This window comes from Salvelinus sp. IW2-2015, linkage group LG18 (genome assembly GCF_002910315.2).
Source record: "Salvelinus sp. IW2-2015 linkage group LG18, ASM291031v2, whole genome shotgun sequence".
NCBI lineage: Eukaryota > Metazoa > Chordata > Actinopteri > Salmoniformes > Salmonidae > Salvelinus > Salvelinus sp. IW2-2015.
In genome coordinates, this window is record NC_036858.1 from 22,086,636 (window position 1) to 22,101,331 (window position 14,696).

The window sequence follows — 14,696 nt, forward strand, 5'->3', positions numbered from 1 at the left end:
GCCCACCACTATGCATGCATGTTTTCTTAACCACAACTMGATGGATCAATCAATAATTACTGTGGGAATGAATATCACAGAATTACGAAAACATTGGAATAAAGTAGGCTAATGCCATTGAAGGAATGTATCATACATATTGTTGCTTACTGAAACTACCAAAGTCATCCAAACATTTWAAATAATTTAAAGCAATAGCCATGTGCGGTCAACAATAATTTCAGCACTGTTAAGATTGGGACAGATACATCAATCAATATGAGATTTTTGTTTTCACAGAATGTACGTTATGATATTTGGCTACAATTAGGCTGGGAAAATGTCAGGCAAATTGAGGTGAATGTTCATGATGATAATCTTTTGTCTAGTTTGCTCATCTAACAGTGTTATAAGAACATTTTGCCAGCATGTTAGCTAGCTATGTAGCCTACGCTAGACAAGTAAAACAGGTTTTGCTCTTCTCTCGCATAGTATCCTGACCAAAATCCCTTGACTTTTCTGAAAATCAATCAATGTGATTTTGTTTCACTGAATCGCTGTCTGTATGTTTGGTTATTTGATCTCTCGCTGGGCAAATAAGTGGAAGTGGCAGCTCATCTATTTGTTTGCTAACATCTGATCAGACATATTTAGCATGCTATGTAACATAAATCAAATGTATTATTTGCAATTGACTCGCACATAGGCCACTCAAAAAGCCCGCTGAGGTCATGAAATACGAACACTAGACTCATCCMTTTGAAAATATAAATTGATATGATTTTCTGTGCATAAATCAATTTAACACCCGACATCTGCTTGTTTGTTTCAATATCTGGGGTTTTGCATGTGCATTCATTGATTGATTGATCTTATGCTACACAAAGATAAATAACATACATATTTCTWAACTAATCCAATCTGTTAGTAGTTGTACTTATTGCAGCCGTTACTGAGATGGTTTAGGTAGTCTGATTTATCAACCTTCCCTACCTTGACAGTTATTCTGAATTCAGGTTGCGGATGACTTAGTTCCAATTGTTGGATATCATCACTCTGGCTGGATTCCAARAGGAATTACACATCAATTTGCAAGCCAGCATAATGTCACTTACATGCCTGATGTGGCCAGCGAACCATGAGTTTCAGACCACTGTATTAGGGTAAAACTAGGCTGTCAAAGTAAGTTATTTTGATATATGTGATGTATTGTCATAAAGTGTTACATTTTAATGATAACATATTCACTTAGGCACTCACTTGGGGAAGACCACAGGACTGAATGCCATCAAATGTCACTAAAAAACACTCATGGGTGGTACAGTAACTCTACAATTGACTCGAAAGACACATTTGGAAATATACAAATAAAGATTTACACCCTTCATAGAGGGTTCTATGAAGAACCTTTAGAACACTGCAGACACTAGGCACTCCATAGAATGAGTTTGACACCTTTGCTTTAGAGGATGAAAGGGTTCTTGGTAGAACCCTTTGCAGAGGGTTCAAGGAAGAACCCTTCATAGAGGGTTCTTGGTAGAGCCATTTACAGAGGGTTRTATGAAGAACCCTTCAAACGGTTCTATAGTACCAAAAAGGTTTTCCCTATGGGGACAAACTGAAGAATCCTATATGGTTCTGTTAAGGAAATATTTTTCTGAGTGTAATTACCAGTTTTGAGCAGTTCAGTGATAGTTCAAACTACAAGAAAACAATATCAAAAGCTATGTGAATATTGCATTGTGAAAAGCAGATACTAAGATTGAATATGTATGCAAATTGAAAGAGCGATCCCATTCCAATTCTTTTAATTTAATTTTATACATTTTAGATACATTCCAACATATGTGACCCACGACTTGGATCTGGATTATACCAGCTAGGCTCGTTATTTAACAATTGTATTCATATTTACATATGGCATACAAGTTTGTTATTYAGGCACATGAAAATTCATATGTTCCTGAAGGCATTTCTACAAAAATAACTTATTTTGATCAAATAAAATAAAAACTTTCAAATTCCTATGCTGTGAAGTAGTGACGTGTGACATATGCCTAGTTTCTTGAAACGGGTCACATATATTTCGGAATGCATTTATGAATGTATATCACAATATATTTTAAATGCATCAGAATATGTATTTAATGTATTTCAAAATACATTCTGAAATACATTATTGAAATGTATTTAAAGATATATTTTGTTAATATATACAGTATATACGTAACAGTGAAATGTTTGGACACACCTACTCATTCAAGGGTTTTTCTTTATTAWTACTATTTTCTAAACTGTAGAATAATAGTTAAGACATAAAAACGATGAAATATCACATATGGAATCAGTCTTGAAGGAGTTCCCACATATGCTGAGCTGCATTTCCTTCATACTGTGGTAAATTCATCCCAAACCATCTCAATTGGGTTGAGGTTGGGGGATTATGGAGGCCAGGTCATCTGATGCAGCACCATCACTCTCCTTCTTGGTCAAATAGCCCTTACACAGCCTGGAGGTGTGTTTCGGGTCATTGTACTGTTGAAAAACAAACGATAGTCCCACTAAGCGCAAACCAGATGGGATGGSGTATCACTGCAATATGCTGTGGTAGCCATGCTGGTTAAGTGTGCCTTGAATTCTAAATATATCACCACAGTGTCACCAGCAAAGCACCAGCACACCATCACACCTCCTCCTCCATGCTTCATGGTGGAAACCACACATGCAGATATCATCCGTTTACTTACTCTGCGTCTCACAAAGACACGCCGGTTGGAACCAAAAYTCCAAATTTGGACTCATCAGACCAAAGACAGATTTTCACTGGTCTCGTGTCCATTGCTCATGTTTCTTGGCCCAAGCAAGTCTCTTCTTKTTATTGGTGTCCTTTAGTAGTGGTTTCTTTGCAGCAATTCGATCATGAAGACCTGATTCACACAGTCTCCTCTGAAGAGTTGATGTTGAGATGTGTCTGTTACTTGAACTCAATGAAGCATTTATTTGGGCTTCAATTTCTGAGGCTGGTAACTCTAATGAACTTATCCTCTGCAGCAAAGGTAACTCTGGGTCTTCCTTTCCTGTGGTGGTCCTCATGAGGGCCAGTTTCATCAAAGCGGTTGATGGTTTTTGCGACTGCACTTGAAGTTTTCCAGATTGACTGACCTTCATTTCTTAAAGTAATGATGGACTGTCGTTTCTCTTTGCTTATTAAAGAAGTTCTTGCCATAATATGGACTTGATATTTTACCAAATAGGGCTATCTTTTGTATACCACCCCTACCTATCACAACACAACTGATTGTCTCACGCCTTAACTTCTTATGGCTGGGTGCAGTATTGAGTAGCTTGGATGAATAAGGTGCCCAGAGGTGCCCAGAGTAAACTGCCTGCTCCTCAGTCCTAGTTGCTAATATATATATATTATTAGTATATTTGGATAGAAAACACTCTGAAGTTTCTAAAACTGTTTGAATGATGTCTGTGAGTATAACAGAACTCATATGGCAGGCAAAAACCTGAGAAAAAAATCCAACCAGGAAGTGGGAAATCTGAGATTGGTCGATTATCAACACAGCCCCTATTGAAGATACAGTGGGATAATGGTCATGTTGCACTAAGGCTTTCACTAGATGTCAACCGCCTTTAGAAACTTGTTTGAGGCTTCTACTGTCAATGGAGGCTGAATGAGAGGGGATTGAGTCAGAGGTCTGGCAGAGTGCCAGGAGCTGGTCACGCGCATTCACATGAGAGGTAGCTCCCGTTCCATTTGCTTTTTCTGAAGATAAAGGAATTCTCCGGTTGGAACATTAGTGAAGAGTTATGTTAAAAACATCCTAWAGATTGATTCTATACATCGTTTGACATGTTTCTACGGACTGTAACGGAACTTTTTGACATTTCGTCTAACTAGGGAACGCGCTTCTTGAGTTTTGATTTGTTTACCAAACGCGCTAACAAAAGTAGCTATTTGGACATAAATGATGGACATTATCGAACAAATCAAACATTTATTGTGGAACTGGGATTCCTGGGAGTGCATTCTGATGAAGATCATCAAAGGTAAGTGAAATTTTATAATGTCTTGAGTCGGCGCTCAGAGCCCAATCAAGAAACAAATATAMACACACTTTTTACCCCTTTTTCTCCACAATTTCATGTTATCCATTTGGTAGTTACAGTCTTGTCCCATTGCTGCAACTCCCGTACGGACTCGGGAGAGGCTAAAGTTGAGAGCCATGTGTCTTTCGAAACATGATCCCGCCAAGCCGCACTGCTCTTGACACACTGCTCGCTTAACCTGGAAGCCAGCCTCACCAATGTGTCGGAGGAAACACCGTAGAGCTGGCGACCGAAGACAMCCTGCATGTGAGTTGCTAGAGTGTGATGGGACAAGGARATCCCAGCTGGCCAAACCCTCCCCTAACCCAGACGATGCTGGGCCAATTGTCCGCAGCKTCATGGGTCTCCCAGTCGTGGCCAGAAATATATATTGTTATTAAAATGTATGGCAAATATAACAAATTGGCCAATTCGTTTTGTAACAAAATGGTGACTGTCTTAACAATTAAATGTTAGTAGACGCTCTGGTATCACATGCAATTATGTCAGTCTTATTAAGACTGCAGCACTGGCAGTGTACAAGCTTAACATTTAATCACAGAACACAACATAACACATGCATACACAGACACACACAGGATAACATACGCACTATACATACACATGGATTTAGTACTATAGATATGTGGTAGTGGTGCAGTAGGGGCCTGAGGGCACACAGTGTGTTGTGAAATCTGTGAATGTATTGTACAGTTTTTAAAATTGTGTAAATTGCCTTTATTTTGCTGGACACCAGGAAGAGTYGAATGGGGATCCATAGTAAATACAAAATACAAATACATTAACTGGCATGACAATCTGTCCCATAGGAGGCCAAAAGCACTAAGATAAGGCCATGGCCCCAACAAGCCTGCCTTCAAGGGCTGCCGCTGTGACTATATATTTTGTAAAACATATTTTCTATTGTACTTAACATATACCAAAAGCATACCAAAAGCACTAACATGCATTTAAACATATTTAAATGACTGCAAAATTGACTACAAATATGAGACATTATTGGTCATTAAGTGACTCCATGTATTTTATGTGCATACGACAAATAAACCAACAAACAAACTTGACAAGAGGATTTTGCAACTGATGTCCAACGGGCAGATTTTAACATGTACTGGGTTATTCCACGAAATGAGTGCCTTTTTCTTATATGTTATMTAGAAATGATGCACCAATATTGAATTTGAAAAGTCTGTTATATGAAATTATGTGCCCTTTAATATAGACCACATGGTGAATTCAATAAATCAGATTTTCAATATGAATAAAAACTTACTYAAGTGCGAAAATTCTGCACCCTCTGTGACTTCTAGGAGTAATTTAACCCACTAACCCCCAAAAATAACACCATTTACCATCCACTGTAGAGCCGTATAATACCACTCCTTATACAACAGGTCGGTCTAATCCTAAATGCTGATTGGTTAAAACCGCATTCCAGCTGATGTCTATTCTACAAGTTACCACCAGCTAAATGCCTATTTACTCTGTTCCATCTGACTGCGCAATCCACTGTCTCATCAGCCAAGCAATTTATAAACTTGATTTTCACTATGAAAAGCATCTAGACATTATCTCACATTTCTTTTAGACAAACATTTAGTTTTCAACAGCGGAGATTTGTATAAACCTTGCTGTCTGTCACGCCGACATTTGCAACATTGTTTCAATATTGAAAATCTATCTTCAGCTGCCCCATAGTAATGAACGTGTCGGGAGTCGGAACGAGAAAGACAGGCAGGCAGCATTTCTCAGCCAGTCGAAATCATGATCCAGCATAATTATTTGGATATATACAATGAAATGTCAATTGATAAAAGGCWAAACAAAATGAAGTGCAGCTCGTTTGCAGTCTTACCAGCTTCAGTTTGAAGTGATTGTGTTATCTGTGRTGTTGGCTAGCGCCTCTGAACCACAGTGTCCTGACGAGTGAGCAAATGTTCTATGCCAGGCAAACCCGTGCATCATTAGCTCATTGTTATGGATGTATCCAAATAAATGTCACTAGAAAACAGCTTAAACAAATGCAACCCCCCCCAAAACCACCCCTCTTTTTACGCTGCTGCTACTCTCTGTTTATCATATATGTGTCACGTCCTGACCATAGTTCTTATGTGTTTTGCTTGTTTAGTGTTGGTCAGGACGTGAGCTGGGTGGGAATTCTATGTTGTGTGACTAGTTTGTCTGTTTCTATGTTCAGCCTAATATGGTTCTCAATCAGAGGCAGCTGTCTATCGTTGTCCCTGATTGAGAATCATATATAGGTGGCTTGTTTTGTGTTGGAGGTTTGTGGGTGATTGTTTCCTGTCTCTGTGTTTGTGTTCTGCACCAGATAGGTCTGTCTCGGTTTTCACATTTGTTATTTTGTATAGTGTTCACGTATTCGTCTCTTTGTTTATTAAATATGTTGAACACTAGCCGCGCTGCATTCTGGTCCTCTCCTTCACCAATGGAAGAAAACCGTTACAATATGCATAGTCACTTTAACTATACATTCATGTACATACTACCTCAATTGGGCCGACCAACCAGTGTTCCCGCACATTGGCTACCCGGGCTATCTGCATTGTGTCCTGCCACCCACCACCCGCCAACCCCTCTTTTWCGCTACTGCTACTCTCTGTTCATCATATATGCATAGTCACTTTAACCATATTTACATGTACATACTACCTCAATCAGCCTGACTAACCGGTGTCTGTATGTACACTCGCTACTTTTATAGCATCGCTACTGTATATAGCCTGTCCTWTTACTGTCTTTACTTACCTATTGTTCACCTAACACCTTTTTTGCACTATTGAACCGGTAAGTAAGCATTTCACTGTAAGGTCTACACCTGTGGTATTCGGCGCACGTGACAAATACACTTTGATTTGATTTGAAATGCAGCTACTTTGCTGTTATTCTGGCTGTACTTTTTGACGTACTGTAAATTAGCTGTAGTTGGCAAGCTAGCAAGCAAACAGGCTTATCCTGCTATGGCAACGATTAATATGCCTTTTGCGTCTGTTATTTTGTTAGCTAGATAATAAACCAAGGGAAGAAATATAATTCGCAAAATACAACTAGCTAGCTACTGTTTGTATAAAACAGCTACATTTCAGTTGTGTRACCTAGTCCTTCGCTAACATTAGCTAGCTAGCTATGTTGCTAACGGCAGACTGGCAGAATGAGATGGTCCCCCAAAAGGTGCCTCATTTGCACTGAGATGTCACTTGAAATCCAGCGATTATCAAGACAAATTCAATTCTACATTTTAACTACATTAATATCGTCCTACTTATTTACCTTGGTTCTCCTTGGTCAACATTGACTGTCACTGCACTTTTGTCCTCAATGTTGCTCAATAACATGTGAACCAGTGAACGTCTTTTTTTTGCTGAGTAACATTACTACAAATTCCTACACGTGGGTATTTAATGACAATTTCAACAGCTGGATACAAATTTAAACTTTTAAAGTGCCCACCCAAATCCGATACTGTTTTTACCCGGCCCAAGGATTTTGAATTGAACATGGCTCGTGTGCTAAGTGATATTATCAGCAAAAAAACAAAAAATCATTTTTGTCAAATACCTCCAGAAGAAAGTCATGCTCAAGAAATCTGTGAGGTGTCCTATCTGTGGCCACAAGCCACACATACTATATGGATACATATAGTAAGTTAACGTTACAACTAGTATTGATTGGCCTAGAGAACTTTGAGAAAGCTTGAAATGAGGAMTACTGTAAGAAATGTTTGAATATGTAATTGTACAGTGAATCTAACTTTCATCTTGAGCTGGTATGTAGCCTAGTTAGCTAGTCTCATAGGTTTTATGCGTGTACACTGCTGGGCCGAGCTGACATTGACTCATATGTCATTTTACCAGCCYGAAAACATTTTAGAAAATGGAGAAGAATCTAAGCTTTCCAGTGGCCAGTGTACTTCATAATTATGTCTGTGCTGCTTGAGAATTTTGATTTACGGTCTTTCTACAAGGGCTCACGCTCCTCTGACACTCAGGACTGCGAGCCCGTGTAGAGCGAGTGAAGAGCTTAGGAGACGCACCCCTTCTGGTCTACTTTTGGCCTGCAGCCTACCACTCAAGATGTTTCATCTGTCTGGAAAGCTGTTGTTCTCCTTTTTCCAACAATGTGGATGTATTCCTGCTGCTACTGAAAAAGTTAATTGATAAGCATAGTAGAATGGAATTGAATGTAATAGAATTACTTAGCTTACGTTCCATTTCGATTATCACTTAGTGTTATCGTGCACCTGTGTCTGAGTTAAATGTGCATGTTTCCTTGCAGGATTTGTAGAAACAAGGAGGCATCATCAGACTCCTACTGCTCCATCCAGAACGATTCAATGTTTAGCCATTCTCTCGTTCCACCTACGAACTGCGTAACATTTCTTTATCGGTAGGTTAATGAATTTGATAAACTAAGAGAGTTTTGGATAATTACATCTTTAGAAAGTGGTTCACAGTCAGGGGCTGCATTACCCAAAAGGGCTTTCACTTTTTTGTTTTGTTTTTACACTGGGATGGCATCATGCTTCATCGATGATTAAATAGCTGGGCTAGTGGTAGACCTGCCAAGGTAAAAAAAATACATCATTTTGACCACTGTTTGTAAATAGCTGTTACCCACAGAAAGTCCATGCTCTTTCAACACGCTATAAAATGAAGCATAACAAAAGAGCACTCTCTGATAAGTAATTACATTTTAGTTAGTGTTCCGTGGCATAGGCTTGTATAAAGTATAGCGAGGGTCTCTCCAGGCTGAAGAYAATGTGGTTTAAGGGCAAGTTAAGGTTGTGTTTCCAAAAGCTGGGTCTCAATGAGTTGAGTCTTGGGCCTATCCGTGGGTTTCATTTATAAAAAAAAAGATTTGMGATTCTATTGTCATATGCTATTGATCTGATTTGATAATTTTTTTGTGCCAATATTGCAGATTTGTACGGGGCTACACTTGAGGCAAGTTGATATGATAGACCTCTACATGCTTTGTAAGTAGGAAAATCGGCAGTGTATCAAATACTTGTTCTCCCCACTGTATATACTGAATTATTTGATAAATACATATTTCAGTGCTCTTGGACACATCATCAGTGATGTTTCCTAGGATTATGTTTTGGGTCTTTCAACATCATACGGCTTCACCATCAGATGAATTATTTGATAAATACATATTTCAGTGCTCTTGGACACATCATCAGTGATGTTTCCTAGGATTATGTTTTGGGTCTTTCAACATTATACGGCTTCACCATAAGATCTTAGCTTGTGTCATAAGTGACATTATGCTAGTTTCTATGGATCTACCTTGCTATTTCAAGGCGTGACTAACCACCTTCATAAAACAACGATATGCACTTGTTCCTATTTCAAGTACAATCCTGGAAGGGTGGAGCTAACATGGAGAAGACAGGGTTGGGTGTTTAGGATGATGSAGGTCAAACACAACAGACCACAATGGCGGAATAKCGCTCACAGGCAAACTTAATCCCTATCATCAGACGACATGTGCAAAGAGGATCCAACATTCTGAGTGACTGCTGGAGAGCGTATGTCAGGTCTCTGAATAGGCTGGGTTACAATCACCAGACAGTCAACCACACAAACAACTTTGTGGATCCTCACACAGGATGTCACACACAACACACTGAAAGGGTGMTGCAGACAATAAAGGGGCGGTTCTGGAGGCTAAGGGTTTTTCATTTAAAGAAGCATCTCCATTTTATTGAGTGGATGTACTGGTTGGGTAAAGAAAATAAGAAAGGAGTACTCTCAACACTTCAAAGACATTMGATTAGTATATTGGCATGCCTCTAGATGAAATGTTTTGTCAAAACCATTCCAAGCTGTAKGATCAGACATTGTTTGTCACAAAAGTAGGGTCAATGTTATCTTTCAAATTAGTGTGTTTCATTCTTTTGACAGGGTTATACGCATGTTTTGTTGCTATCAGTGTTTTTTGGGTCACTGCACGTAAAAATGTTTTTGATATCACATGAAACGTGAGACTATGGATTCCATTGCTTCCAAACATATCACTGTCTGATCAACAGGCTATGCACCAACCCTCGAGAAAGTGTATTACGAAACTGCACCTACTACAATCAGAAACACGTTATTACATAGTAACTACATATGAATTACATGATTAAATCAAAATGTTTTTCACTTTACATTAAGTTGCTTGTTCCTGTGTAGAAACATTGTAACAAAAACATTGCTGTAACAAAAATGTTCCTAGATTGAGATGGATTCCCATTGATCACAACTACTAGTACTGTATTGYGTGTCTGCCATCGTTGTAACATAGTAACTACATAGTAATTGTATGAGTAATTCACAGTCCGTTTCAATTTACATTAAATTGCTTGTTGCTGTTAAGAAAATGTGTAATTACAATACTTTTCTTTATAACTAATAATTACTGAAATGTTGATATATTTATTTTTTTATTTTTTTATTTCACCTTTATTTAACCAGGTAGGCTAGTTGGAAAAAGCTTCTCATTTGCAACTGCGACCTGGCCAAGATAAGACATAGCAGTGTGAACAGACAACAAACACGATTACACATGGAGTAAACAATAACAAAGTCAATAACATGGTAGAAAAAAAGAGAATCTATATACAATGTGTGCAAAAGGCATGAGGAGGTAGGCAATAATCGAATAATTACAATTTAGCAGATTAACACTGGAGTGATAAATCATCCAGATGATCATTGTGCAAGTAGAGGATACTGTGTGCAAAAGAGCAGAAAAGTAAATAAATAAAAAAGCAGTATGGGGGTGAGGTAGTAAATTGGGTGGGCTATATACGATGGACTATGTACAGCTCAGCGATCGTTAGCTGCTCGGATAGCAGATGTTTAAAGTTGTTGAGGGAGATAAAAGTCTCAACTTCAAGAGATTTTTGCAATTCGTTCCAGTCGCAGGCAGCAGAGAACTGAAGAAAGGCGTCCAAAGAGGTTTTGGCTTTAGGGATGATCAGTGAGATACACCTGCTGGAGCGTGTGCTACGGGGGTGTAGCCATCGTGACCAGTGAACTGAGATAAGGCGGCACTTTACCTAGCATAGCCTTGTAGATGACCTGGAGCCAGTGGGTCTGACGACGAACATGTAGCGAGGGCCAGCCGACTAGGGCATACAGGTCGCAGTAGTGGTGGGTCGTATAAGGTGCTTTAGTACAAAAACGGATGGCACTGTGATAAACTGCATCCAGTTTGCTGATAGAGTATTGGAAGCTATTTTGTAGATGACATCGCCGAAGTCGAGGATCGGTAGGATAGTCAAGTTTTACTAGGGTAAGTTTGCGGCGTGAGTGAAGGAGGCGCTTTGTTGCGAAATAGAAAGCCGACTCTAGATTTGATTTTGGATTGGAGATGTTTGATATAGTCTGGAAGGAGAGTTTGCAGTCTAGCCAGACACCTAGGTACTTATGGATGTCCACATATTCTAGTCGGAACCGTCCAGGGTGGTGATGCTAGTCGGGCCGTGCGGGTGCAGGCAGCGAACGGTGAAAAGCATGCATTTTGGTTTACTAGCGTTTTAGAGCAGTTGGAGGCCACGGAAGGAGTGTTGTATGGCATTGAAGCTCGTTTGGAGGTTAGATAGCACAGTGTCCAAGGAAGGGCCAGAAGTATACAGAATGGTGTCATCTGCGTAGAGGTGGATCAGGGAATCGCCGCAGCAAGAGCAACATCATTGATATATACAGAGAAAAGAGTCGGCCCGAGAATTGAACCCTGTGGTACCCCCATAGAGACTGCCAGAGGACCGGACAACATGCCCTCCGATTTGACACACTGAACTCTGTCTGCAAAGTAGTTGGTGAACCACATAGTAATTACACTTAAAGGTGCTGTAACAACATTCTTCCTAGATTAAGATAGATTCCCATTGATCACAACTACAAGTACTGTATTTTTTTATTTTACCTTCTTTTAACTAGGCAAGTCAGTTAAGAACAAATTCTTATTTTTAATGACGGTTTAGGAACAGTYGGTTGTTCAGGTGCAGAACGACAGATTTTTACCGTGTCAGCTCGGGGATTCGATCTTGCAACCTTTCGGTTACTAGTCCAACACTCTAACCACTAGGGTACCTGCCATATTGGGTGGCTGCCATCGTTGTAACATAGTAACTGCATAGTACTGTAATTACATGAGTAAGTCATAATGTGTTTCACTTTACATTAAGTTGCTTCTTCCTGTGTAGAAACATTGTAGTTATGATACTTTTCTTTATAACAACATTGTATTAACTGACCTTTTGARATATCTTGTGAAATATGTAATTGCATAGAAAGTACATTGTAATTACACTACAGGTGCTGTAACAATGTTCATCCTACATTGAAGTGTATTTTCCCAGTGATTGAAATAAAAAGGTTTACCCTACTGTGTTTCACTTTACTTGAAGCTGCTTGCTCATGAGTACCTACATTAACATTATACAGCACATTATATTATTTTGAACAACATTTCACTTACATTACACCTTTTAAGACAGAGAAATAAACCCAAAATCCCRTTTCAAAGGCAGGTACATGGTATTTACAAAGGTTATACCATTATGTGCTTCACTTTACATTAAGTTGCTTGCTGCTGGGTAAGTGCATTAAAGTTGCATGCATATCCATTGTAAATACATTGCTCTTACATTTAATTCAGTACATCCMTTAAGCCAAATAATATGGAAATAAGATAACTGAAGCTGTAGTTAATGATAGGGTGTGCGTTGTTACACCAGCTGACTGAGTCCTAGTCTAGCTTATTTTGGTGGTAGTGACTTATGTAGTGTGTAACATGTACATGTACATGTAACAAGGTTAAATAATAGGATGCATTGTTAACATGGCGCTATACAGAAGACTGCAAAAGTGTAATTACAAAACATGTTAGTTACATTTGGAATAAGACATCTAAATATATCATYAGTAATTACACATGTGGAATAACCTCCGACAAGCTGATTTGTAATTACATGTCCTTGTTCCACTAATAACCTATACCGCTTAACCCTTATTACACTGTAATTACATAGTATTTACATAGTAATTACATGTAACTACTATGATATAAATACATGTATTACTATTTAGTTACATATTAATTAATGTACACTTAATGTAAAGCGTTACCAAGTGGGTATATCAGAAGAACTCTTAAATGAAAACCAATCAAACAATGTTTCCATCCAACCATTTTATATGAATAAAGTACCTGTTGGATAAAAAAAAACTAACGTCAGGCCTGAAACAGTATAATTGTCGATAACTTTCCAAATGTCGACAAAAAAATATATAACTCKTTTTTTAGTCTGTGAAACAGATCATATTGCAAATGTCAGTGGAAACGCWAGGTTGTGCATTTGTTGATAGAATAACCATCAAGCTTGCCGTCACGCAATGCTATGTTGTGTGGTCCTCCCACTACTAATTGGAAAAGCATACAGTTTATTAGGCTACAGATTCAATCATTTATGATGAACTTCARAGGGTGGTGAAAGTGCACGGGGAGGAGCATGATGCTCCTTTCCAATAAATATCAAAGGTCTTCATTTTATGCTGGAGCTATAATGATCGGTGCTTGGCTGCCAAATGACAAATAAAAAATGATCTCGCTCTTATCCATCATCTCATCATGTAGCATACCTTGAAGGAGGTGAGTAGCCATACGTTAACCAAACATCACAAGCCCTATCTAAAGCCGTAAAGGTAAGAATGGACCACTCACTTGCTTCGTGGATGCCTGGGTTATCACTGAACTCCAGTACATAGAGGTGGCGTCCCTCCACACTGCGCCCAATGCTGTAGATCCGTGTGATGTATGGGCATTCACTCTGCACTACGAACAGGGCCCGCACTAYCTCCTCATAGCGGTGGTGCTGGATGTCAGATGCCCAGGCTACGGTCCCATTTAGGCCAATGAGAAGGGCCCCGAGCCAGACAATATTCCACCCCAGCCACATGGTCACTCACTGTAGCAGGGAATTGGAGATGAGTTGAGCTTCCCTTGACTGCCAACCCCTCTCTTCGTCTGACTGCCTTAGTGCCTATGTCTCTCACTTATTCTCTCTGTTCCTCTAACTTTGTCTCTCTCTCTCTCTCTCTGTTTTCTGCCTCCTCCCACGAGCGCCCTACACCCCCACACTGAAGAGCAAATAAGGACAGCCCCCTCTCTCTTTGTCTTGTTCCCTTACTCTCTCAACTGCCTCTTTCCTTTGGTCCCTTGTCAAGTACGTGCAAGTTGCTTCACTGGCATTAAGTGTACATAAGAGGCTGTCTGGTTTTACTATGTCAGTACCCCCTCCTCCCTCCCCCCTCTCTCTTCTCTTCATTATTCCTCTCTTGCCAAATGTGGGGGTTTAGATTGACAATAACTCCTGGCAGGGGTTTGTTCTCTCTGCCACTGACTACAGTAAAACAACAAAACATATGTAGTAGGAAAGGGAGACAGAGTGGGTGTGTGTGAGAGAGAGAATGATACCTAACTCACATATGTTACTTGAAACATTTATTTGGAATTGTTTATTTGGTCCCCTTTCAAACAGTCACATTTTTACCACATTCTTGTCAGCATTCACCTTTTATAAC

General features: G+C 39.3%; 1 protein-coding gene across 1 annotated transcript in view; it reads right to left on the reverse strand.

Moving 5' to 3' along the window:
- The window catches only part of LOC111977708 (carboxypeptidase N catalytic chain-like), a 174,487-nt gene extending 160,126 nt beyond the window's left edge, over positions 1-14,361 (reverse strand). Inside the window, 1 exon segment of the mRNA XM_024007258.2 lies at positions 13,837-14,361. Coding sequence (XP_023863026.1) covers positions 13,837-14,071 — 235 coding nt within the window. The 5' untranslated portion in view covers positions 14,072-14,361.
- Positions 14,362-14,696: the final 335 nt, after the last annotated feature.